At 28.4% G+C, this 26,341-nt stretch overlaps 1 protein-coding gene across 1 annotated transcript in view; it reads right to left on the bottom strand.

Moving 5' to 3' along the window:
* Positions 1 to 26,341, bottom strand: part of LOC147075022 (uncharacterized) — a 169,792-nt gene that overhangs the window by 29,892 nt on the left and 113,559 nt on the right. Inside the window, exons 2-3 of the mRNA XM_085943289.1 lie at positions 18,987 to 19,195; positions 535 to 670 (exon numbers count right to left, since the gene is read on the bottom strand). Coding sequence (XP_085799415.1) covers positions 535 to 670; positions 18,987 to 19,195 — 345 coding nt within the window. The remainder of the gene's footprint in view (positions 1 to 534; positions 671 to 18,986; positions 19,196 to 26,341) is intronic.

Here is a 26,341-nt window from a genome sequence, read left to right as displayed (position 1 = left end):
CTCTCGGAGGTGTATAATCAATAAAGTTGAGTGAAATAATTTTAAATAATTTCAAGATAAAAAGAACTTTTTATAAACAACGTATTTAAATTCTCTGTTGAATCTTATAAACTTGACTTGATTAGCTTAAACAATCAAAAAAATTCTACTTGATAGAAATACTGAATAATGAAATATCATTCCATATTGATTTTTATAGTAACGCACGTATATATTATTAATAATTGAGTTACTAAGACCCCCTAGTAAACAATAATGGTATCGAAATAACTTTTCATACAAAACAGAATTAACTTTGTGAATTGTACTTAAAGATGGCTAAAGGTATTTTAAAAATGCATTGGCATCGTGTTCTGATATATTCTAAAAGTTTCAAATGTCTAGCTAGTCGGAAAGTTAGTTAAAAATCGATTGCAAAATTTGTACCGAACAACCACCGGATAAATAAGAATACGACCTAAGAAAAACGTTGTAAAAAATCAACAAAGACTAATATTAAAATACTAATTATTGATTTTGGATCAGATAACTTACCCACTACAATCATTTCAGCGGCTTTGATGTCAGTATGGAAAAGGGGTAAATCCGCTGACACTTCACACTGGTATTCTCCAGCCTGTTCTCTTCTTACTCCAATAAGAGTTACTTTGTGGTCATCAGACTGTGAAACCTGAAAAAAATATATTTAGGTAATTATAATATTATTTATACTAATAGTAAATCAAGTGTTTATTATATCTCCTACTTAAAATACATTATTCAATTAAAATTAATGTAAGAATAAATTGTTTGAAAATAATTACAATTTGCCTTGGCTCATATAAAAAAATCAGTAATTATATTAAGATTTAATAAACATAATATACAAAATCTAAGAGTGTAGCTTTATTTTTAATGATAAAATATCACTTTGACAAGTATCAAAAATATACATAGGTCTTAAAAAAATTCTACATAAAATTAGTATGATCCAATTACACATATTATTTCACTTTTCTGGTAAGTACCTACACTTAACTATTTATTTAACTACCGCGCCAAGTGTTCTTCATGCAAATAATTCCCAATTACCATGTTATCTGAAGTATCTCCAATTAAATCAAGGAATTACCATATTTTTTGATTAACAATATTATACCATTGATACACAATCAAGGTTAGGACAATATTACTTTGTGTTGATTTATAGATGATGTCAAAAGAAATCCAATGTTTTTGTTTTTACGTAGATTCACTTTGTTTTTTTAATTAGGTAATTTTATTTAATGTTTCGCTGCTTATATTAAGTTAAAAGTTATGTTCTATATAATATAATAGATTCCTATGACTGAAGACTTAGTGTTTATTTATACGAACATCATGTGGACGGTAAAAATATAGACATAAATTGAATTTGATTGTTATCGCAATCAATGAATACGTCTTATAGACAGAATAAAGTGGTATAGTTTCGAATGTCATTTACTAGTTTCCGACAATTACTCTGCGAGTATCTATGCAAATCCTAAAGATATCCATAAAGAAATTGTAACTTTTTATTTAATTCAAACCAGTTTAATATTTTTGTATGCATCTATATAGGTACATAATGTTGCAATTCAATTCAACTAGTACAATGCAAATGTAAAAGGCACTGTAGTCACGATTAGTTATTTAAAAAAAATAAACTGCTGATAGAGCAACCATTAAATTATTTTCATTAAAAGGGTATTCAGTATAAAATTATTTATCTATAACTATTATTTTTTTTGGGTAGATTTTATATTTTTACAATATGTCAATTAAAAAATATTTTTTAAATGTACAAATAAATGGGATTTAAAAAAACATCATTTTTTATATAGAATATTATGTTGTATTTATATTATTTATATCGAATGTAGAAAGGAAAAATAAGTTACATTAAATACGATTAAATATACGCCGTAGCCAAAGGATGTTAGCTTTAAATACCGATTTATTATCTAATTTTTATAATTAAAAATAAGAGGGATAAACGACTTTCTGTCCTTTTTGATGGTTTTTCTTTAATTACCTCAATAATTAATATCAGATTTGGAAAAAAAAAACACCAAAATAACTATATTCATGCACTTACTGTTTATGTATATTGTATATTTTAACTTTACCGAAAACTTGCTATATGTGGGTGTATATAAGTACCCTTTCCTTTTAACATCATTATCAATATAGTCGTCAACTATGCAATGAATTCTAAAATATTAAACGTTAATATTTTTGTATTTATACTTGTATTAAACTGTGCTATACTGTATTATTTATACTATTTTAAATCAATAAACTACGAGTATCTTGACTGTATCCGAATTTATATCAAAATATTATATAAACTAAAACTGAAATGTAACAAGTTTTAAATGCTAGATAAGGCTTTAATACACGTTTCGAATACGTTTATTGCTACATATCTTACATGAAGATAGTTGGCTGGAAACTTTGCCTTATACAAAATGATTAAGTAACTTTGAAAATTTCTATTAATCATGTTAATATACTAATAATCATAAGAAGATTGTACTAATTAGTACAATATAATACTGCAAATCTATTTACAATATTACTTAATACCATTATTTTCATTCACATCAACGTTAGCTTTAGCTTATTGGTATTTAAAAAAATATACTGAACGTATATAATTTAAAAATATCTCAGATATATATGTATTAAAAAAAAAACACATTTGAAAAAAATACGATGCCTGACGGTTTTTGAATCCGTCAATACCACGCCAATATGCTTTAAAAAACTAAACTACAGTGTCTTTACTTAATTAAAAAAATAAAATAATCTACAGGGCTCTTACTGCTTAATGCTTATAAATGCTTATCAAATTGCGCTATTTTTTGACTATCGGTTTTGTGTTTTAAATCAAGGAATATTTTAGTTGCCTTAATTAGTAACCGATGCACGGCTAATATTTAGTTATAACGTCTACTAGAACTTGTAACAATAATTTTTAATAAAAAAAAATCTTTTATTCAACGAATAATCCAGCAGATCTGAGGATGTCACAAACCACCTCAGATATTATATACCTACTAGATAAAAATCACATTTGAAAAAAAAGTCGGTATATATCTGAGGTATTTTCAAGTTATGTATGTTCAATACTTATATGGAATGTTAGATTCCCAAATCTTGTGAATAAATTATTCATTGAACAAAAGAAAAATGGTTTATTAAAAAATATGCCTTATAATCTTAATATCATTATAATATTTTATAAATGGATAAGAGTAAATTTAACAAACTGATTCCCAATTGGAGAAAATTCATTCTAACCAAATTTAATTATCATCGATCGGGTATTTATCAAAGAAATCGTTATCATCATCATCATTATGAATGCCTCCTCTAGTTCCTTCCACTATTCGCTATACATATTTTTTGCTGCCATGTACATCTTTCTAATTTTACGAGTTCTTCAATCCAGCGAGTTTTAGGGCGTTCCTGTGGTACCACTGAGTGACACCAAAGAAATAGTTCGTAAAATTAAAAAAAAACAAACATGAACCATTGGATTGAGATCATATTATATTATATTTAAAAATATCCATATTTGACGTACTAGTATATTGAACATTTTTACGTAACTAATTATTTTGATAATAATTAAGTGCCGTGCTTACTATTTTTTTGAGTCATTCTGAATGAATTAAAATTGATAACAGATTTTAACGGATTAAATCCTAATTTAAAATATAAGTAGTGTAATCATTTGGTTAATAAATAATTTTTAGCCATTTTCAAATTGACCAATTAGTTTTTAGTATAATTTTCGATTATTATTATTACAAATTACTGGACACGTTTTAAATCATTTCAATTTATTTCACCTTTTGTTCAACCGTTTTCACGACAGAGAAGAGAAAGTAAGAAAACGAGGGCGTGATGATTAAAGACATCCATGCTTTTAATTTAAATATACAATGCTTGCAGAATAATATATGAATTTCACCTAGACGCACGGTGTGAACCGCAAAAGTTACCTTTACCTAGTACCCACCGCATGGTTAGCGGCAGACGCGTCATTCCCAAGTGAATCGATTAATTTGATTATTATATTATATAATTATATATTGTGATGTGATGATTATAGCGCCTGTAGACGTGCATAGATTTATTTGCAGCAATATTGAGTATTTTATATTATCAAGAGAATAACTTACTGTTTGAACATAAAAGTGCTGACTGTCTCTTCAATCTCATTCTTCAAGAGTAAGCGAGACGCGATGTTGTCATGACAGGTCGTAAAAATCAGTTAACCTCAAAACAAGTCTTTATGTGGTGTAGTTCATTTTTTTGCGCACAAATCCCAATTGTCGCATAACAATTCAGAAGCTTCCGATTTTTTTTTGATTAACGCATACAATCTTGGAACTTGCATTACAATACGTGTTTAGACGTGCATTTTCTTGTAATTGCCGCGATAATACGTACGGTCAGCAGTGAATCCATGCACATATTATTATAAATGGGGTAGGTATCATATTATTATATATTTTAAAAAAATCGTACATAACATTTTTGGATACAACATTTTTTTTCACGGCAAATTCAAATGTTTAAATAAATTATTGTGAACTTTTATATTAGATTTTTAAAACTAATTGGAAGTAAAATGCGTTTTATTAACGTATTTACAAATTAGTAATAATTCATCGTTATATAAATGTTATTAACATTTCACTTTTATTTCGAACCAAAATTAAATTAAATTTACTATCAAATAATTTGTTATTTGTCTATACTTGCATAAAAAACAGTATCGGGCAAGTAGTCTTACGTATATATATATATATTTAATAACACTTTATATTTATCAGAGATTCATTATATAATAATGTAACATCTGCTTCTACCCTTGAATACCCGTGAAATCTTTTACTAATACATTAAATTATCTTGAAAACATTTCATACGGGTTTATAACTTAAGACCTTTTCTGGCAAGTCATTCACTAAAGAATTTACTACTGACCAAAACATTTTCTACCCTCGAGATTCCCGAAACGAATTCCTCGAACCCTTCCAGAAGGGTTTTAAAAAACCTGAGATACGATGGATCACGATACAGTTCCAGAAGGAGCTATCAATGAATTAGCATATTATAAATAATTGAAAAAATCGTGTACAGAAGACGATTTTAGATGTCTGAGCGCTAGTGCAGGATAATCTAATACAATTCACTATACAACACATTCCATACCACAATTGGTCTGAATCCGAGGTATTGTGAGCTCATATAAGTGGCGTGGGACGTCTTAAATTTAAGGCATTCGAATGTTCCAAAATCAGATACCTAAGATTACGATCACCACGGACTCAAATCTGTTTTAATTTAATTTACTTTATTTTCAGGGTGTCCATTCTTGTGAGGATCACGGCGAAACCGGTAAAACAAAAAAATAATACAAAACTATGGTGCAGATTATGTGAATATTTGATTTATTTATTTTAAAATTTCGTTGCTTAAGAAACAACACCGCGGAAGTCAATTAATTAAAATTTTCAGGGGAAACAAAAAACGTCTCAAAAAATTAAAAATTGATACCTTTTAACTTATTTTTTTGTGTTTAGTTTTAAAAAAAAAAACATTTTTTCATTCAAAAAGAATTTTTCCATAGAAGGAACACGGTGTAGGATTTTTTTACCTACCGAATATTATTCAAAACTCAAAACCGCCAAATGGGGACTTACGCGGTGTTGTTTCTTAAAAGACGATGTGTACATAAAAAAATAAAATACAAGAAGTTCACAAAGTCACATTTAAATTTAATAATAATTCGTTCTAATCACAACAATCAAGTAAATTACACATAAAACATGACGATCGGAATGAAATTGTCTATATCTCTGAAGAGCATATTAATTAGTGTCATAAGCCGGATACGTGAAAAAAGTTATCATACTTATGATGTTATGATTACGATTAAGTCAGTAATATTGACGGTAGTGGCGAAGAGTGGAGGTAGACTGTTAACATTCGATATAAATAGTGGAAACTAAACTTTGTCAGTCATACTTATTTGTTTTCATTAAGCTAAGAATACAATTTGCAGATGGTGCTAGTTAGTTTTTAAAATTTAATTTAACCCTACCTCAACCAAACTATAATAGTTTTGGTATGCTATGGGCATTCCGATAAAAATAATGATACCTACATTTTCAGTTATACTTGTTTGATTTCGTTGAATTAAGAATACATATTACCGATGGTGTTGGTTAGTTTTTTTTTCTTCAAATAATGATCGATAAAAAAGATTTCTATCTATAAAATATCTCGTATTATGTCCGGTTTAATGATATAATTTTACATATTTTATTGATACACAAATATGTTTTTACTAATATCTATAGTGGCTTGAATTAGGCAGAGCTTAATTATATTTAAAAAAAACTAACAAATAATATCTACAAATTGTAGTCTTTGTCCAATGGAAAAAGATACGTTTGACTGGCAAAGTTTAGTGTGCAATATTTATGTCGGATCTTAACAGCCTACCTCCACCCCTCACCACGGATTGATACGCGCATAGAAATTCAAATTCTTCCGGATGTTAGGATTGGAAAATATTCATTGTGAGAGCGGAAAAAACGTCATATGAGTGACCTATATAAGCTTTGTAGAAAACGGTTGAAAAATAAACGTCTCGTATCGCTATTTTTTATAAAGTTCACTAGGATGTTTGAAAAAAAAATATTCTATCTGCGGTCAAATGTGCTTGATGGTATTTGCGATAATAAAACAGCAGAATATGGGGGTTATTGAGTTTGAAACTAATAGCATATTTCTTGTTAGTTTATTACAGCATTTTTTTTTACAAAATAAGTATAGGTACATACTGAATGTGTATTATTTTTTATTAATATTATTGGCTATGGAAAAACTTTGAATATGTTCTGTTAGTAAAAACTGTAATAATATTATGTTGAAGATCGTCAAATAATACGCATTTTTTTTCAGAAAATATGATGTTTCGTTAAAAAATATACCTCTACTACATAACCGTATAATATTTTCATCTACAAAAATATTTACATTTTATTTCGCACAATAAAACCAACATTGAGATGTTAGGTAATGAAATATAAATGTTTATCTGCATACGCTTTTGTTTTACAACGTATTGCACTGTACGTACTAGCGCTCAGTTTTAAAAAAAATACTTTCGCTCCGAACTCCTAGCCCTTTGATGTCGACCGTGTGTTTTGAGCTCTCATTTCGAATCTAGTTTAAATTTTAAATTAGTTTTAGACCCTTTCTCTTCTCCAACATAACTTTACCGGATGCGACGTTGAATAAATATTTATTTTGTTTATATTGAAAATCTGAATTAGCATAGACTTGGAGCGGCGATGCAATAAGTTCGAATTGTACTCATTTACCTGGGGAAAAAATATATATAATAATGACAGAAAAAACGGATTTATTTTATATAAGTACATAAGAAAATTTGATTAAAATTTGACCAAATTACTTGTACTTTTCAATATCATAACGTTATGATATTTTAATTAATTCAGAAGATAATTTTATTCTGTGCCCGTAGTTTAGAATTTATTAAGTTGTATACGTTAACAAAGATAATCGAATAAAAAATAATTGTACAAAAAATATACTTATGTAGCTTGTTATTAAAAATACCCGTTACGATTAAACTTGTTTAATTAATTTAATTATAACACACATAGAATAAGTACTAATAAAATTATTAACTGAACAACATAATCTTTTTATCGTTCCTTGAAAATACCTCACACATTCATGAGTGCCCACTAGAAAAAATCACATTTGAATCCCAATCCAATCTCAATCCGTATATCCACTGGTATTGCGCCAATATGCTCTAACCAAATAAAATATGGGTCTCCTACTTAATTACGATCATTTTAACTAAGTAAGTCCTACATATGTAAATTGCTTAACAATTGTTGACTACCGGTTTTAAATTAAGGAATCATTTATTGCCTGGATTAATAACCGATGCCCGGCTTTCTCCAACTATTTAGTTATATTATTTACCTGAACTTGCTTATAATTTTTAATAAGCGATTTTTTTATTAAATGAATAATTCACAAGATTTGAGAATGTAACATTTTATATATTGAGCATACCTATATCACTTGAAAACAACTCAGATATCCTATAATATACATTTTTACTATACCTTTTCACTAGAATTTCACTTTTGAATGTGATTTTTTAGTGGGTATATTATATCTGAGGTGTTTCCAAGTTATGTATGTTCAATATATTATAGAATGTTGAATTCTCAAATCTTGTACTTAAATAAATTATTCGTTGAATAAAATAAATAATTTACAAAATATTATCGCTCCATGAAAAAAGAACTAAAATATATAATTGCACATATCCAGCCAGACGTATAGATTATTAACCGATTCTATGCCCTTTTACCGCGCTCTATGAAGGCGTGATCGACAGGTCGTACATACAAATGTCGCGAGTTATCTCGCCCGATTTTAAACTCAAATTACTAGCCAGTGTCTCTTGATTCGCATAACCTAAAATAAAATTAAGACGCAGTGATGTCTGTTTGAATAATTATGAAATACTAAGCCACAAATTCTCGGTATTAAAGTGATTGAAGTAAGAGCTTCGTTTTACATTTAACGTGTGTCGCTAAAAATCTGCGGTCTGTCCGATACTGCTATAGTAATATCACGAGGTATAGGAAAGGTTAATTGCAGGTGATATATTTCAATGTAAAGAATTTTATATCCAAAAAATTTATAAAAAATGTTAAATAAAAAAAATCATCCATCAAACAAAATAATATACAATTAATTATTGTCTATAAACTCAAAATACTTAAACTACTAAAATACATTACTCTAATCTGCATGATTAAACATTTTTACTCTAGCTAATCAAAATTATATACCTATATTAATATTCCTAATGTTATACTGCAAATAAAGTTATTTTATTTTTAATTAGAGTTATTACATCCTATTTTTATGTAGCGTGATTTTACTGATCAACTGACAATATCAATAATTTAAATACAACAATTTATTATATTTTAAATTAATATAATACCTACATTGAAACAATTGTTTCAATATAGGTAGTACAATACTATAATTTAATACTTAAATATTCTAAAAAAGTGTAGGCACAAACATAATAATTGACTGTAGATAATAGGATTTTTTTATAAAATGGAAAATATCATTAGTTTAACTCTGAACTGAATTGTTTTATTTGTTCCCGAAAAATAAAAAAAAATTTTAGTTTCACAAAAAATAAGGCTTTATTTGGAACATTATTTTCATTTGTAGTCAAAGTTTCATAGAAAAAAAAGTAAATTAAAATAAGAAAAATAAACGGAAGAAAGACAATCATTATACATAAAGAAGCAATTGTCAACTCAATATAAAAAGGGATTAAATCCATTGCATGCAATTTAACAAAATGGAAATTTATTCGTGCGCCATCTCTCGGATATTGGACACTTTTTTTTATTCCAGGGACGTAAATTTGTTAGGTAATAGCATAATCTATCAGTCCAATTGATACGATCAACCATAAAAGTATCAATTGGATTTTTTTATTATTATCATTAAGCTTATTATATTTTTAAGCTCCCACAGTAGCCGGATTGATACCGTGGCCATCTATGAAGCCGTGGATCCGAATATTATTTTTTCAACGTTAGTTTGATCAAATATAATAACCCAATATGTTGAAAAAAATGCCTTTCATCCATTCCCTATAAAATATTATGTTTCATGTAACGTACTTAACACTCTGTGGAAATTCATATGATTTACTTTGACTAAGTACATACTAATAAATAAAATTAAACTGTCTTTTGATTCGATTTAACTTTTTTTTAAATCAATGAGATAAGATAATAGTTTGATACTACCAGTAGCGAGAAGTAGAGCTAAGAATCGACATAAATAGTGCACACTTAACTACTTTATAAATCATATTTATTTGTTTTAATAATTTAACTAAGATTACAATTATTTACAGACGGTGCTGGTTAGTTTTTAAACTTCATTTAAACCCTGCCTAAACCAAACCATTTAGGTTTTGGTATAATTTGGGCAATCCAAAAAGTAGTGCGTACTTTTTCTGTCATATTTATTTGTTTTTGTTGAATTATTAATACATACTAGCTGAGCCAGCTGGCTCTCGCCAGTCTGTCTCGCTAGGTCTTGCAGACGGCTTGGCGGTGTTGGATTTTATTATAATTGTGAAGTATGCATAGATGGCGCCATAGTTTTCTCTTCGGGATGGATTTTTTATTCACGTCAGACAGTTTGACATTTCGCTGATAGTAGTAGAATGAGGTTGCGGAATCCTTCATCCAGCAGTGGATTGATGCTAGTTGATGATGATGATGATAACGATATGAGTATGTAGATAAATATAATATCACCAATTTTGATAAATACAGCAATTCAAATGACAGAAAGGAAAAGAATCAGGCTAGAGAACCCTTCATCCAGCAGTGGATTAGATCAGGTCGATGGTGACGATGACGACATTAATATGTAGATAAATATAATATCACCGATTTTGATAAATACAGCAATTCAAATGACTGAAAGGAATAGAATCAGGCTAGAGAACCCTTCATCCAGCAGTGGATTGATCTTAGTTGATGATGATGATGATGATAACGATATGAATATGTAGATAAATATAATTTCACCGATTTTGATAAATACAGCAATTGAAAAGACAGAAAGGAGTAGAATCAGGCTAGGGAGGGCTTTATCCAGCAGTGGATTGGTTCAGGTCGATGATGATAATGACAATATAAATATGTAGGTAAATATAATATCACCGATTTTGATAAATACAGCAATTAAAATGCAGAAAAGTATAGAATCAGGCTAGGGAGGCCTTAATCCAGCAGTGGATTGGTTGAGGTCGATGTTGATAAGGATGATATAAATAAGTATATTATCACAAATTCGTTTAACTGCTAGTAGTAGAATCAGGTTGTGGAACCCTTCATCCAGCAGTGGATTGATCCTAGTTGATGATGATGATGATAACGATACGAATATGTAGATAATTATAATATCACCGATTTTGATAAACACAGCAATTCAAATGACAGAAAGGAGTAGAATCAGGGTAGGGAGGCCTTTATCCAGCAGTGGATTGGTTCAAGTCGATGATTATGATGACGATATAAATATGAGGATAAATATAATATCACCGATTTTGATAAATACAGGAATTCAAATGACAGAAAGGAATAGAATCAGGCTAGGGAGGCCTTTATCCAGCAGTGGATTGATCCTCGTTGATAATGATTTAAATAATATGTATAACACCAATTATTGTTGAATACCTTTTAAATATTTTTGGGTTATATTAGCCAATTTAATTGAATGTTTATAAGTTTCATTGGTTTAAAAAATTATCATTTAACAGCCATAAAAAAAATGTTACGTTATTCAATTTTGATATAATTATCTATGGTTGATCCAGTGTTGCCATGTCTACTTAAATTTCAGTAGATCAAATGATATTTTTTGCCAATATACTGAATTTTTGATTTTTTTTCGAAATTCAAGAAATCTTCTGATATTTGTGTTTCTCTTGACCTTTTTTGATGTTATACACTTCTAAATTGACATAAAAAGCATTGTAACTCTACCCAAGAGCGCCATTTTACCCATTAATATCATCATTGCTTACAGTAAATTAATATTATTAGTTATTGTTATTCTTATTAGTTTTAAATCATATCTAATAAACCACATTTTTCAAAATCTACTGATATTTTATGAAATCTACTGAATTTTTTGTCAAAATCTACTGAAATTTTAAATTTTGACTTGGCAACACTGGGTTGATCGCATAGTCAGTGTCGCCATGTCTATCTACTGATTTTTTAAATTTTGGCTTGGCAACACTGGGTTGATCGCATAGTCAGTGTTGCCATGTCTATCTACTGATTTTTTTTAAAATTTTGACTTTGCAACACTGGTTGATCGCATAGTCAGTGTTGCCATGTCTATCTACTGATTTTTTAAAATTTTGGCTTGGCAACACTGGGTTGATCGCATAGTCAGTGTTGCCATGTCTATCTACTGATTTTTTTTTAAATTTTGACTTTGCAACACTGGTTGATCGCATAGTCAGTGTTGCCATGTATATCTACTGAATTTTTAAATTTCGACTTGGCAACACTGCAACCCAGTGTTGCCAAGTCAAAATTTAAAATTTCAGAAGATTTTGAAAAATGTGGTTTATTAGATATGATATAAACTAATAAGAATAACAATAACTAATAATATTAATTTACTGTAAACAATGATGATATTAATGGGTAAAATGGCGCTCTTGGGTAGAGTTACAATGCTTTTTATGTCAATTTAGAAGTGTATAACATCAAAAAAGGTCATGCGTAAATCATTTCAAGTTTATTATTGAAAGAATCATCAGTTAATTTACAATTATGGAGAAACACAAATATCAGTAGATTTCTTGAATTTCGAAAAAAAATCAAAAATTCAGTATATTGGCAAATTTCAGTAGACATGGCAACACTGCTGGGTTGATCGCATAGTCAGTGTTGCCATGTCTATCTACTGAATTTTTAAATTTTGACTTGGCAACACTGGGTTGATCGCATAGTCAGTGTTGCCATGTCTACTGGAATTTCATTAGATCTACTGAAATTTTTGTCAGGAAAAGAAGAAATTATGATATTTGTGATGAACAAAAGTCACTTTTTACATGATTTTTTAAAAGACACTTGTGAGATTATGTCAATATGCACGCTTTCACCAAACACAATCGTTGAATTTCATACATTTTTGTCAATCAATGGTATTTTGAAGAAAAAATCAAAAAATCTACTGAACTTTGAAAATGATAGTTGGCAACACTGGTTGATACCTTTTAAAAAAAATTGGGTTATAATGAGCTAATTAAATGTATATAAGTTTCATTGGTTCAAAATAAAAATTGATTCAACAGCCTTACAAAAAAAAAAAAAAAGTGACATCATATTTTAAAATTTTCCTTGGTATCGTAAAACGCCGATATGTAGTACGCCCGCGTTTCAATGAAATGATCAGTTTTAATCGGAATTCGTATAAATGTTATTGTTTATTTGAATATTTATAGTTATCTATGGGTGCTTGTTATAAATGTGAGTTATTATATAGTGCTGTGCATTTTTAAATCATTAGGAGACGTAAATAATATCACCTGTCGTTTTTTACATAAACAACAAATAATGACAGATGTTACCTTGTTTTTAAAAGTGATTTTTTTGTGACTGTGTTAAGTTATATAAAATTGTGCTCACTTCAACTTACAGTCACTCGAATGCATCTCATAAGTAAATATGTGGTCAGTCAATTGAAATACCGTATGTTAGTATACATAGCGTAATAAATTTATAGTGTCAAAAGACTTGATTTCCGTTAGAGGTGTAGAAACTTAACTTAAACAGAGAACTTAATTCATAAAAATTTAAATAAATCAGTTCTAATATGTTTATCGATCAATCTTATTATGATTAGTTTGTGAAAATTGATTGTATATATCGGTTAAAACGCATTTTAAATTTAAAGCGGCCATCTTTGTTTAGTCGGTTCGAGTGTTGCAAACATTGTGAAAAAATAAATTCCCATATTGTCAATAATGTGACGTATGTGCCGGAAAGCTTTAGAGAAACATCAATATTATATCGCAAGATAACTTAAATTCGGAAAACCCTTCCTTTCATACTCTATATGACCTATTTGAATTTCGAACATTCCATAAGTGTGTTTGGCGTTTTAACCCATCGGACGTGACGAATAAAGCACACAATCGCTCGCAAAAACGGGCAAATCTGTAGGATAATAATATATAGGAGATAATAATATATAGGAGATAATAATATATAGGAGATAATAATATATAGGAGATTATTACATTGATGGTGTTGGTTAGTTTTTTTTAAATTTATTAAACTCTGCTTATTATACCAAACAATAATCGAGTACATAATATTCTATCTATAAAACATATTAAATTATGTATGGCTTGATGGCATAAATTTAGATATTTTATAGATAAATAATTATTTTTTGACTATTTATATAATATTTTGATTATATCATGTATATATTATATTTGGATTAGGCAGGGTATAATTGAATTTTAAAAACTCACATTTATACAATATATGCATTGTATCTAGTCTTAGTTTGATGAAAGCAAATACGTTTGACTGACCAAGTTTAGTGTGCACTATTTATGTGGGTTCCTAACAGCCTACCTCTACTCTTCGCCACTGATGACTACATTACTTAATCGTAAAATTTAAGAAAATCTATTCATGTGATAATGACGTAATATGACGTTTTTACGATGTAATTATTACTATTTTACATCAATTTAAAATGTATCGTAATCTTGATGTTTACTTGAAATCATTTTGAGATCATCATCGTACCTTTTGATTCAATGAGATAAAATAATGACTTTGAATAGAAATTTTTATCTTTTTATTTTATAATTGACTTATGTATATATTAAAACACTACCCACAAAAATTTTGTAGGTAAATAAAAAAATATTATACTGATAAATCTCAGAAATACCAAAAATTCTAGAAAAAAGTTGTACCGAGTGGGATTCGAGCTCACGTTTTTATTTTCCATGTGAAAGTACTTTGGTTTATAATAAGCTATTGATTTTATCGTTAAAACATCAGATATTACCATTTTATGTGTGACGTCATTTTATAAGCCTATTAAATATTGTTTTAGGTCCTCGATTCAAACCCCTGGTCTGGCAACAAATAAATCACATGTTGTGATTTTAATATGCGTTTGGACCTAGAGTATGCGTCTATTCAGTTGAGCAAGTGGCTTACACCCATCTGTTATAGAAACAAAAATCTGTTAATACATCATTCCGTAGAGGCACATATGATTTTAGGATCGGACATGGCTTAAAAAATAAAAATAAATAAATATGTAGATGAGATGCAAATATACCTGTTTACATACATTCATTGAAAAATTTACTAAGTATTCTAACTTGTAATATAAACATTATTAAATACATTATAAACAAATAAAATTGGGGCTGCTTGTTTCAAAGTCGTCAACTTTCAAAATTCCGCCGTTTTTAGATAATCATAAAAAAATATCAAGCACATTAATTTTATTTAGCTTCATGACTGCTGATATACTTTTTATTTTTATACAGTTAGAAAAGGGGAAAAGTGAAATAAAATATCCTTAAAGTTATTAGAATTAATAAAAAAAAACATTTATAAAGTTAGTCGTAAGATATAAAAAAATCGATAGATAGGTAGGTAGATGTAAATGACATTGCAATCAACTTTCACTTTACTTCAGTCCTGTCAGGTTTTGATATTTTATGAATATACATAATATTAATATTATGATTATTATTATCATGGAAAAATGCTTACAAATCATAATAAACAAAGACATAAAAATTGAGGTTACTGACTCTGAAACTAATAGCCTTAATTACAGTTTTATTACCATTATAATAATTATTAGGAATGTTTATCTTCTGCTGGTACCTAATAATAATGAAATTATTCTTGTAAAAAAAATATACTCTAAATTACTGCATATAAGAATATGTTTGAAACATTCGGTTATTACTGACAAGGCTGACATTATTTTTCGTTACCAATTTTACGAAAAACAAAAAAAGACTCAGAGATTTCTGGCGTACAATACAGAATTCTCCTTTATATTAAATTATACATAACGATTATTCGTTTATATTGCGCGGAAACCTCAAATGTTTTCCATGATAAAAAATATTAAATCCCAGCGCAGTTTTTTGTTTATTTTTTTTTATTTTTAGGTAAGTAGTTATTTTTTATTGTCGCTGCGATCCGCAGTCGAGTGTCCCTTTTAGGGAAATAGTCCCTAAATAAAATATTTCAAGCGTCATTTGTCGCTGTGTGTACCACGTTTCCCTCTTTTCTTGGCTTGAGATAGGCTCTTTCGTGTTACTTCTATGAATAAAACAATTCTTTTCTAGTCCGTCTGGAGCTGGCACGACGAAAATAAGCGAATTTTCTCTCTAAAATACAGAAATTGTGTTTTTGTAGTTGATACATGGAAAATTTCACTGATAGCTTTGTAAATTTTACGGCTACTTGGAATACACAAGTGGCACCAAACTATTTTTTATTTCTAAACATGCGTCATGTAAATGGTTTATCTGCATATCAAATAATACGAAAAATTAGAAGCAAAAGCAACAATGTTCCATTTTACTGTGGAATACGTCAAAAAGCTTTCCAATGTTACATATAAGATTACTAACAATGGTAAAATATTATTCAGAACCTTATCTTTCATATTAATTATTACGATATATTTATAAATAAGTTTACTGTTTTTGATATTCATATAAAACATATTAAAACTATGAATTATTCAAAAATCTATTCATAACAATATTATATAAAACTAAATTGTAATAATAAATATAACCATGAAATAAAATGTAATATTAAGATGGGACCCTATAACTAATTCACATCTCATAACATTTTTTTAAATTGTAAATTTATCTTTGACTTAAAATAAGAAGTATTTTTCTTTTTAATGTTTTCAGATATCTAGATATTTACTAATCACTCATTATAATCCTACAGTTCAAATTGTAAATTATCAAAAATCAATCTCAAATTGCAAGCTTCGTATCTTACCGCTAGGTGCCTCTGGTAAGTAAAGAGTTTGCCTTAACTTTATAAATAAAAAAATAATTTAGATATATCAAAATAAAGATTAATGTAACTAGCCAGAGTTTACTATAATATGGCTTATAGTAACTTCATTCTTTATTAGGTAATGAATTTATTATTTAATACTTTGGACGCTGACGACGTACATGCGCGTAATAACCAGGCGGCCGATCGATGTAATTAACGTGCATTTTAAAGGTGCTAATTAAAAATCGTTATCTACTCAGCAGCGAATGCGTTAACAGATATAATAAATTGAATAAAATATTAATAGGTTTCGATACGACCTTATTAATATTAGATATTTTCTTCGAGGACGATACTGATACCAGATATCAAAACTTTTGATATCCATGGGACACCTTTTTTCGACTCTAATGCAATTTTTTCAGAAAAGCTCTCGTAGACAAGTATAATTTGATATCAATAATTGCAAATATTGTTACTTTTCTTTCCACGGCCATTATTATATATTTGTTCAATATTATATGCCTAGCCAATACCTAGCATCACTGCCTAAAATTATTATTTTACCTTTTTTATTCATCAGATGTTCTTATTTTTAAAGCTCATTATAATAATTTTAAAACTTTCAAAAAGTTCTGTAAATAGTGATAACGTATTTAAAACAGATTTCTACTATATTATTTTTATCGAGTGAGCTAAAAAAATTGATAAATGCATGATGACACAAAAACACATAGTAAAGGTTAATAAAAATATATAAATAATATACTATTTTTTAATTAATAAATAATTCATAAAATACATCAAGAGATATTTTACTGACGTATATTATTCTGGACTATATTATAAAATCTTGTGAATTATTTGTTGAATAATTAAATAGTTTTATTAAAATAATATAATACTATAATGTGGAGATACTAGCAGTTAAGGAAAGTATGTAGGTACCTTGTATTGGAACCGTGATTCAAAAAGCAGTTGCGAAATTTTAGTGAATTTTGAGAAACGCTTCACTTGCATGATTATAAGTTAATTTAATCGTAATAAGGTAGGGTATAGGTCATGGGTGGCCAACCTTTTCAGTAGCCGGGCCAGATTCTAAAAATGAGATTTCCTGCCGGGCCGCACAACCGATTTTTTTTATTATACAAAAATATATATATATTAATAAAATAAAACAAAAATGAGAATCAAATATATGTATTAGATAAATAATAAAAAATAAAGAAAATAATATAAAAATAATACATTTTAGTGAGAAGTTTGATTTTATGTGGCAGAACTAAGTGCATCAATATCGATATCGAATGAGGTTGTTCCTACACGCAAACAGTTTTCCAAATGCACGTCAATGCAAATGATAAGTGTTCTCACTCGGGATTACAGCATGTTTGTAAAATTCAGATATTTCTCCTTGCCAAAATATGTTTTGTAAAACTCTTCTAAACCAACCTGATGGAATTTCTCCTTTAATTGTTCATTGCAACATATTTCACAATGTACGAGCAAGCAATATCGAATCTCAATTTGCAAAATTAGCGCATCTAGCAGCAGCATTTGATTATATTTTTATTTTCTCACTGCTCTGCGGGCCAAAAGTTGACAACCACCGGGCCGTATGCGGCCCTTGGGCCGCAGGTTGGCCACTTATGGTATATGTGATAAATTAGTAGAGCACATTTTTTGTCGGAATCCGAAGAATGTAGGTTTGATTCCTATCTGGGGCTAAATTTTTTCTAGATTTTTTCTAATTGATATCCTTAGGTATTGAGGTAAGAAATAAATAATCGCAATACGTCTGAAGCATATGATAAGAGTGCATCTTAATAATCCTTTAAGTGTCACGAACGAGTTTATTATATAAGTTTTTATGTACTATCAGGCCATCAGCAAATTAACTCGCGAAATCTTTTCAACGTCATAGCTAGGTTAGCAGTAGCTTATGAATATTTTAAAACCAATATTTTTTATTATTTTAGTATGTATGTAATTGTTGAAGAAAAATAGATAAACGTGTCAATTTGGTAAGGTTTTACAATTTTTCATCATTCTATGCGTATTTAATTTTTTTCACGTGATTTATTTCATTCAAAAAATAGCTGGCCTAGAGGTAGGTAATATCTACATAGTAAAAATAGGCTGGCAGTAAAAAATTTAATTGTATGTTTTGCTTTCCATTCCACTTCAGGTTAGAATAACATAAATGAAGAATGTAAATATGAGACTACGTATAAAAAAATATATACTCACATCGACATTTATTCCGGACAAAGGGAATACTCTAGTGGGTGGTTCTTCTTTTGGCACGTATCGATAGAATTCAACCATATTTCTGTACCATCGTATAGAGTAGAGTGGCGCTCCCTCCAGATTATAGGTGCACATTAATCCAGCTCTCTCACCTCCCAATACGGCCCTTGGGACAGTTATCACTAGATTCGTCAGACCGGAAACGGGACCTGTAAAAATGAAAAACTTTTATTGTAGTTTAAAAAAATCACAGTCAACTAAAAAAATAAATTACTTGTATCGTACTATAGGTAGTACTCGTAATTCGTAAGAATTCTTGCGTAATACTTCAAAAGTATTAAACATTACTGAGACTAAACACTTTGAAATGCTACTATGATGGTTTTTAATAAATTTGTTGTAAGTCATTGGTATTATTGATAAATGTCTTATGCGATAATGTTTAATGTTGTACGAATAGAAGAAAAAACTTGCAATCATATTAAAAGTTTATTTAAGTTATTTATCATTCTAATTTATTTAAGTTTTATTTTCTTTTTTTTCTCTTTCTTATTCTTTTTGCAATCATCAATAATAAATACACATAAACTACGAATATACTTAAGTATTGCTTGTGTATTAGAAAAAAATATTACAATAAAAAAAAGTGAAAACTTTAATAGTTATAATAGTTATATGGTATAAAAAACATTTCTTTTTAATATTTTAAAAGTTTGTAAAATCCCGTAGTAAATAACTTGTAATTATTACTATTAATACATTCAAAAGATAAGCATATTAAAATATCATTAATCTTAAACGATGGAACTAGGTAACGTGTTGGAAATATAATAAAATTAGCTATTGCGTAATGTCACTAAATACACATAAATAAAAAACAAATAGGTACACAACGGTAAGGTATATTTCAAATTGACTAGCTGAAAGCATCAACCGCGTCACCATACCGTCTTTTTCTATCATATTTGATTTTCAAATTAGAAAAATATGCTAAATGTATTTTGGCTAAAGAACCCTTTTGGTATTAAATTAAAAAATATTGTGTGAAAAATAAAATTAGACATTTTTTAGGTATATCAGTTTTTGTAAATTTTAAATATTCTCTTTGTAGGATTTTGGCGCGAAATTGTACATAATTACAATGACAAAATTCTTTAAAGTTTTACATATAATATGTAGATAGTTGTGTATTTTTTAATAGTTTTTATATAATAATTGTGTAACTTATTGGGTTGTGTTATTAGATGCCTCATACTTATGATTATATTATAGTCAAAAATATTTAAAGAATATATACAACATTAAATTTGTACGTACGAAGAAAACTTTTTAAATATTATGTATATTATATAATTAGAATATTATTGAATAATTTAATATAACCATCAATATTTTAATAGTTATCATCTGGATAATTAGACTTGTTAATTTCATTATATTATTATTTTAAAATATTATCGATAGCAATAATAAAAGAAAATAAAAATCAAATTTAAGGAATCTGTTTTATCTTTATCTCGAGTAGAAAGTGCGAGAGCAACGCTAAAATTTTATTAGCATAAGTTATTTCATTGCCAAAAGTATTTTACTGTTATTGTGTTAAAAACTCGTTTGATATTTTATTATCTTATATTCCACTATGGTTTTCTTCAAAAATTCTCAAAACCTGTGTTTTACACACAAAAAAATATGCATATGTTTATGTTACTATACCATGTAAGTGTAAAGTATTTTAACGACTGACCATTAGCTCTTTATTCCTACACTATTATTTGTATTTTTATAGGTATATCCTGTTTTATAATTAAATTGGAAAACTGTATTATTAACATATACATGATATAAAAATTGTTTTTAGGCCAAGCGCACACAGAATCATCATCCACGGCCAATGCTAGTTGCTACTCATCGCTCTTATTAGAATGTATTGGACGTTGCAAACCCTTTGTACAAAATTTGATGTTTTTTTTCACCATTAAGTAAAAGCATGTTAGTGATCAATAAATTTTAGCCGTTAAAAAGTAAAAGTTATGGCGTTATATTGAATTAAATTCATTTAATTATATAAATAATAACTTGCAAATGATGGTTTTGTACATATGAATCCACAGCAACTGCTGAATCTACTTGAAAAATTTCAAAGTAGGTACACTCTATGAATTAGACATTTTCGAATTCCATATTTTACCATGGACAATACACAAATATATTTCGTAGTCATATTTTACAAAAATTCTATGCCTACGAAAAAAATAAACTTAATCATTTTCTCCACATGGAATGAAAAAAAAATATCCAATGATTAAATAAAAATGTATACACCTTTAACTAGAAAAATTATGTTTTTATTTAAAAAATTTTAAGACTACCAAAAGAAGAAATTATTATTTTATAATATATTTAATTTTGTTTTATAATTTTCTCAACTGGGAATGCCTAAAATTGATATTCATTTAAAGTAATATTATTTCACAGTATATATTCAATTATTATAAATTAATACTATTTTAATTGTGATACTCAATACGTCTTAATGGTGACCGTTTGACTGTACTAGGAGCAGGCGTGGTGGATAAGACTATTTACCATACCAATTGCCACAAGCATGGCACACGTGCGTAGTTGAAATTGCCCATGGAAAATACAAAAAAAAGAAAATATCAGCGTGACGTCACAGACAAGAATTTTCTTCGCTGAGTTTTTTTTTCGCGGAGGACCCTCTGAATATAAAACGCCGCTAAAGTACAATAAAACAAAAAAAGTGTCACGATCTTGCGAATAAATCTATTTTTTCGCAAATCTAGAGCCCCCCTTCCCCATGGTTGGGCGCCATTCGTCACTGGGTACTTTGGTACAGTTTTCTCCACCTCTGGCGCTATAAATCAGGAAAACTTTCGTTAACGTCAAAATATTACAGTAATTGAATTGAAAATCGGGAGGATTTTTCGAATGCAATATGGCGTTTGTTGTAAGGCTCTTTTCATTTTTAAAATAAGTTAAACGAAAGAGTGAAAATGAAACTTATTCTTAAGAAATGATTCGCGCATAATTTGACTCAGAATTCACTCATTTTTTTCAGACATATATGGTCATATTCAGCTTACAATTTTAATAATCAGTCCGCTAGTATAATATTGAGGAATAGATTTCAATCTTAACGGCCCACGTGCTCGTCGTAGGTCAAAATTGAGTTTTTATTGTATTTTCAAACCATGATCCTGGACACTCCCTAAACGTTGTAGATAATCTATTTATATAATTTTGAAGCCTTATTATCCTTTATAGTTATTTTAAACATTCGATTACTTCATAAATTATTTTTGTTACATAAAATAGTATTCTTTTAAACCTCTCGCTCTAATGTTTTAGAATATAGTCATATTTCGGTACATAACTGTGCAGTGGTGTTAAGATTTTTTGCATTTATTAATTTTTAAACGCATTTATAAAACCATTAGTATAATTTATTACGAGATAATTTTTGTAAAATATTCACGATAAAAAATTATATTGATAATCTCTGTGATCCCAAATTTGACAAGAATTAGGCATTTTATTATTCAAAAAATCGGCAAGATCAACACATTTGAAGATGATTCTAAAGATACTTATTATAAGCTATGTTTTTGACCATTCAAGTGTGATAAACATCTTATGAATAATGATTGCTTTATAATAATTTTTGACCTAGGAATAAGGTAGTGTTTTTTTGAAATACGCCATTTCTTTTGTCATTCCCCAGTGGTTAAGCTACATAATACGGCCGTAGCCATAAATTGACAAACTATAATTAAAGTAAAGAGTAAAATGATTATAACGCGCGTGTTTGAACATGTACCGTTAAAAAAAAATTTAAAAAATCGGTTAGGTACATGTTCAAACACGCGCGTTAACATAATTTTACTCCTTACTTTAATTATAGTTTGTCAATTTATGGCTACGGCCATATGTTGTAGCTTAACCACTAGGGAATGACAAAAAAATGGCGTATTTCAAAAAAACACTACCTTATTCTTAGGTCAATAATTATTAGAAAGCAATCATTATTCATAAGATGTTTATCACACTTAAATGGTCAAAAACATGGCTTAAAATAATTATCTTTAGAATCATCTTCAAATGTGTTAATCTTGCCAATTTTTTGAATAATAAAATGCCTAATTCTTGTCAAATTTGGGATCACAGAGATTATCAATATAATTTTTTATCGTGAATATTTTACAAAAATTATCTCGTAATAAATTATACTAATGGTTTCATAAATGCGTTTAAAATTAATAAATGTAAAAAATCTTAACACCACTGCACAGTTATGTACTGAAATATGACTATATTCTAAAACATTAGAGCGAGAGGTTTAAAAGAATACTATTTTATGTAACAAAAATACTTTATGCAGTCATCAAATGTTTAAAATAACTATAAAGGATAATAAGGCTTCAAAATTATATAAATAGATTATCTACAACGTTTAAGGAGTGTCCAGGATCATGGTTTGAAAATACAATAAAAACTCAATTTTGACCTTCGACGAGCATGTCCCCCCTTATTATTGAAATATGAAGTATGAAATAAATATAATTTTTAAAACAAATTCGAATGAAAAAATATAATTGTATAAAAACAAAACACTCTCCAATACATAACTATGACTTTTATGGCTCTTTTCTTACATACAAATTATATAGGTAGTAGGTATCCACTTTTAGTCCGGATTAAAATTCAAATTTACTTATTCACATATTGTTAACTTTACAAATTATAAATTCAAAATATCCACAAGATTATATGGAAAACAATGAAATAGAAGCGATTTTACTAAATACAATAAAATATAAAGTACATTGAATGAGCTACATAATAAGACACTATTTTAAGATTTTATAATACAACGTCTACATACTCGTATCTAAGCATCCTTACGTAGGTTTAATATGTCAATCATTCGAAGCAATTTGGTTATAGAGTTATTGCCCTCCCAATTGGCATCACCAATAATAAGCTAGTTCTGCACCTTGGGAGAACAAACAACTGATGCTCTCAACTTCTAATATAGTTATCAGAGATACACAGATCATTACAATCAAGAATGACAGAGTTCTCGGTAAGTCGATAAAAATACATATCCAAATATATATATGATACGATGGTCAAGTGGCGTATGCGTAGGCTTATGATGTCGTGGATCCTAGGTTTGAATACACAGGCAAACAAAATTTGTATTTTGTTTGTATTTGTTTGTATCAAAGTATGGATCTAATAGGTTGATCAACTAGCTTACATCCATTTCTCGTAATAACAAATCTGTTAATACAACCTCCACTTTGTGAAGGATTATTGATCCTTTAAGGATCATACATGGTGAAGTAGTAGTAGTATGGATACTAGTTGTGGCTTTATTAATCTAACTTTAAGTATGTTTACATATTGTAGTCTAAATGCTAGAAGATATATATATATATGGCTAAGCAATATTTGGAAAAAATACGACGCCCAATGGAAGTCAAACCCAAGCCACTAGATTTGCGTCAATGTGCTTAACTAATTGAGACAGGTGCTTTTAGATTTAATTATGACAAAGCTAACTAGTCAACAGTTAACGCAATTTAGTAAGTGCTTCAAAGATGTAAAAAAATATAATAAATTTCGTCGTAATTAGATATGACATGTTGCTTAATTGGTGAAGCACATTGGCATGAATCTCGTGGATACGGGTTTGTGTACTATCAGATAAAAAAATCAAGTAGGTTTATAAATTGTGGTATTTTCAATTTATGTACCTATATTTAAATAATTAATTTTACTGGTATTTCAAAATGGTTTTATTTAAAAATTAAATATTGTAAAAGCTTTCGAGCTAGAAGCTCAAGTAGGGTGAGGTATCGTAAATGTTGATGGTTTTAAATACTTTGGGTTATATATAATTGGCACTTTTCAGAAATATGCAGATTTTTTGTATCTGAGAGTAGCAATAAACTTATCATTGATGACACCATCAGACCAGTTAGTCATTTTGCAAGATTATTTTATACCAATTCACATGTTTATATATTGTGCAAAGTCATGATAATTTTTCAAAAAAGTTGTCTGCTTAGACTAAAAATTAAAAGAATATCTTCAGGTAAAAAAATATAGATTAACATGAATTAGGTAAGTAGGAGTTACTAAGAAACACATCTTTTATAAAGATTCACAATATCCGTTTTCTCTTTTTCATTGTTTGGAATAAAAAAACAAGTCAATAAAGAGTCGAATTAGTTCCGCTGCTCGAAAGTTTGATTTATGCTGGAGGTTAGTCAAACTCTTGTTCCCCTTTTAGATGAATTTATCATTCTGTGAAAAATTTATTCCCCGAGAAGAAAAATGGCCGTCTTTGATTCTTTGGTGCATTCAATTGGGATGGTTCGAATGTTAAGCATCAGTGCCGTGCAAAAGTAAATTAAAATGTAAGCTTTAACTCGTAATAATTTATATTCTACAAATCTACATGATTAAAAAAACTTTAAAAATGATATGTGAAAGTCACAGTATTACAGATTTATTTATAACAAACATTATACAATGTTTGATTCATGTTCGCGTATCATACTTCACCGTGAAACGTTATATGGGAAATATAAAATATGGCCGTAGGTATATTAAAGACCGTCAAACCTCTTTGAGTAGTATAGTACTGACATATAATTCATGTCTAAATAAAAAACGGTTCTTCGTAAGTCGGCAGCAAATAAATTTTGAAAATAGCCGATGTAGTAGATTATTTGTAAGGTTAGGTTAGGTTACCATTCATGAATTTTGTTCATTGAAATCAGCTATAAAAAATTGTTCATATTGAATCTAATAAAATTGAAGACTGTATAGTATACGGTCATATATTTCCAATAAGAAAGCTCATGGCAAGCTGTGCCACGGCGAAATGTTTTAGGTACAATTTACATGTAACCTGTTTGATTCACTCATCAAATTTCATAAATTCTTAAATAACATACCTACTGATTTTTCAAAATCAACGGAATCATTCATACCTACTTTGTGTTCCGAAAGTGGATTATTTGAATTCTTATAATCCGTGATATCCTGCTCATTAAAATTCTGTACAGTTTGTGATTAACCAACACTGGTATAGTCGAATGTTCTTTGATTTAAGTAAACATCTTTATAAATGGTCTTCGTTCAAACACTATAAATTTCTTATAATCACTGAAGAACACAATCTTAGAACTGTGTGAAAGTTTTCTATTATAGGCGTGTCTTTGTTTTCCAGAATACGTGCGTTATATTATACATATTTATAAATTTATTAGGTATCTAGATTAGAATTTAATGTATTATAAATTATTATTAAATGGTACTTC

The sequence above is a fragment of the Rhyacophila brunnea genome, unplaced genomic scaffold, assembly GCF_057557595.1.
Source record: "Rhyacophila brunnea isolate RB1 unplaced genomic scaffold, BYU_Rbru_1.0 scaffold_15, whole genome shotgun sequence".
Classification (NCBI taxonomy): Eukaryota; Metazoa; Arthropoda; class Insecta; order Trichoptera; family Rhyacophilidae; genus Rhyacophila; species Rhyacophila brunnea.
This window is presented reverse-complemented; position numbering and strand designations above follow the sequence as displayed.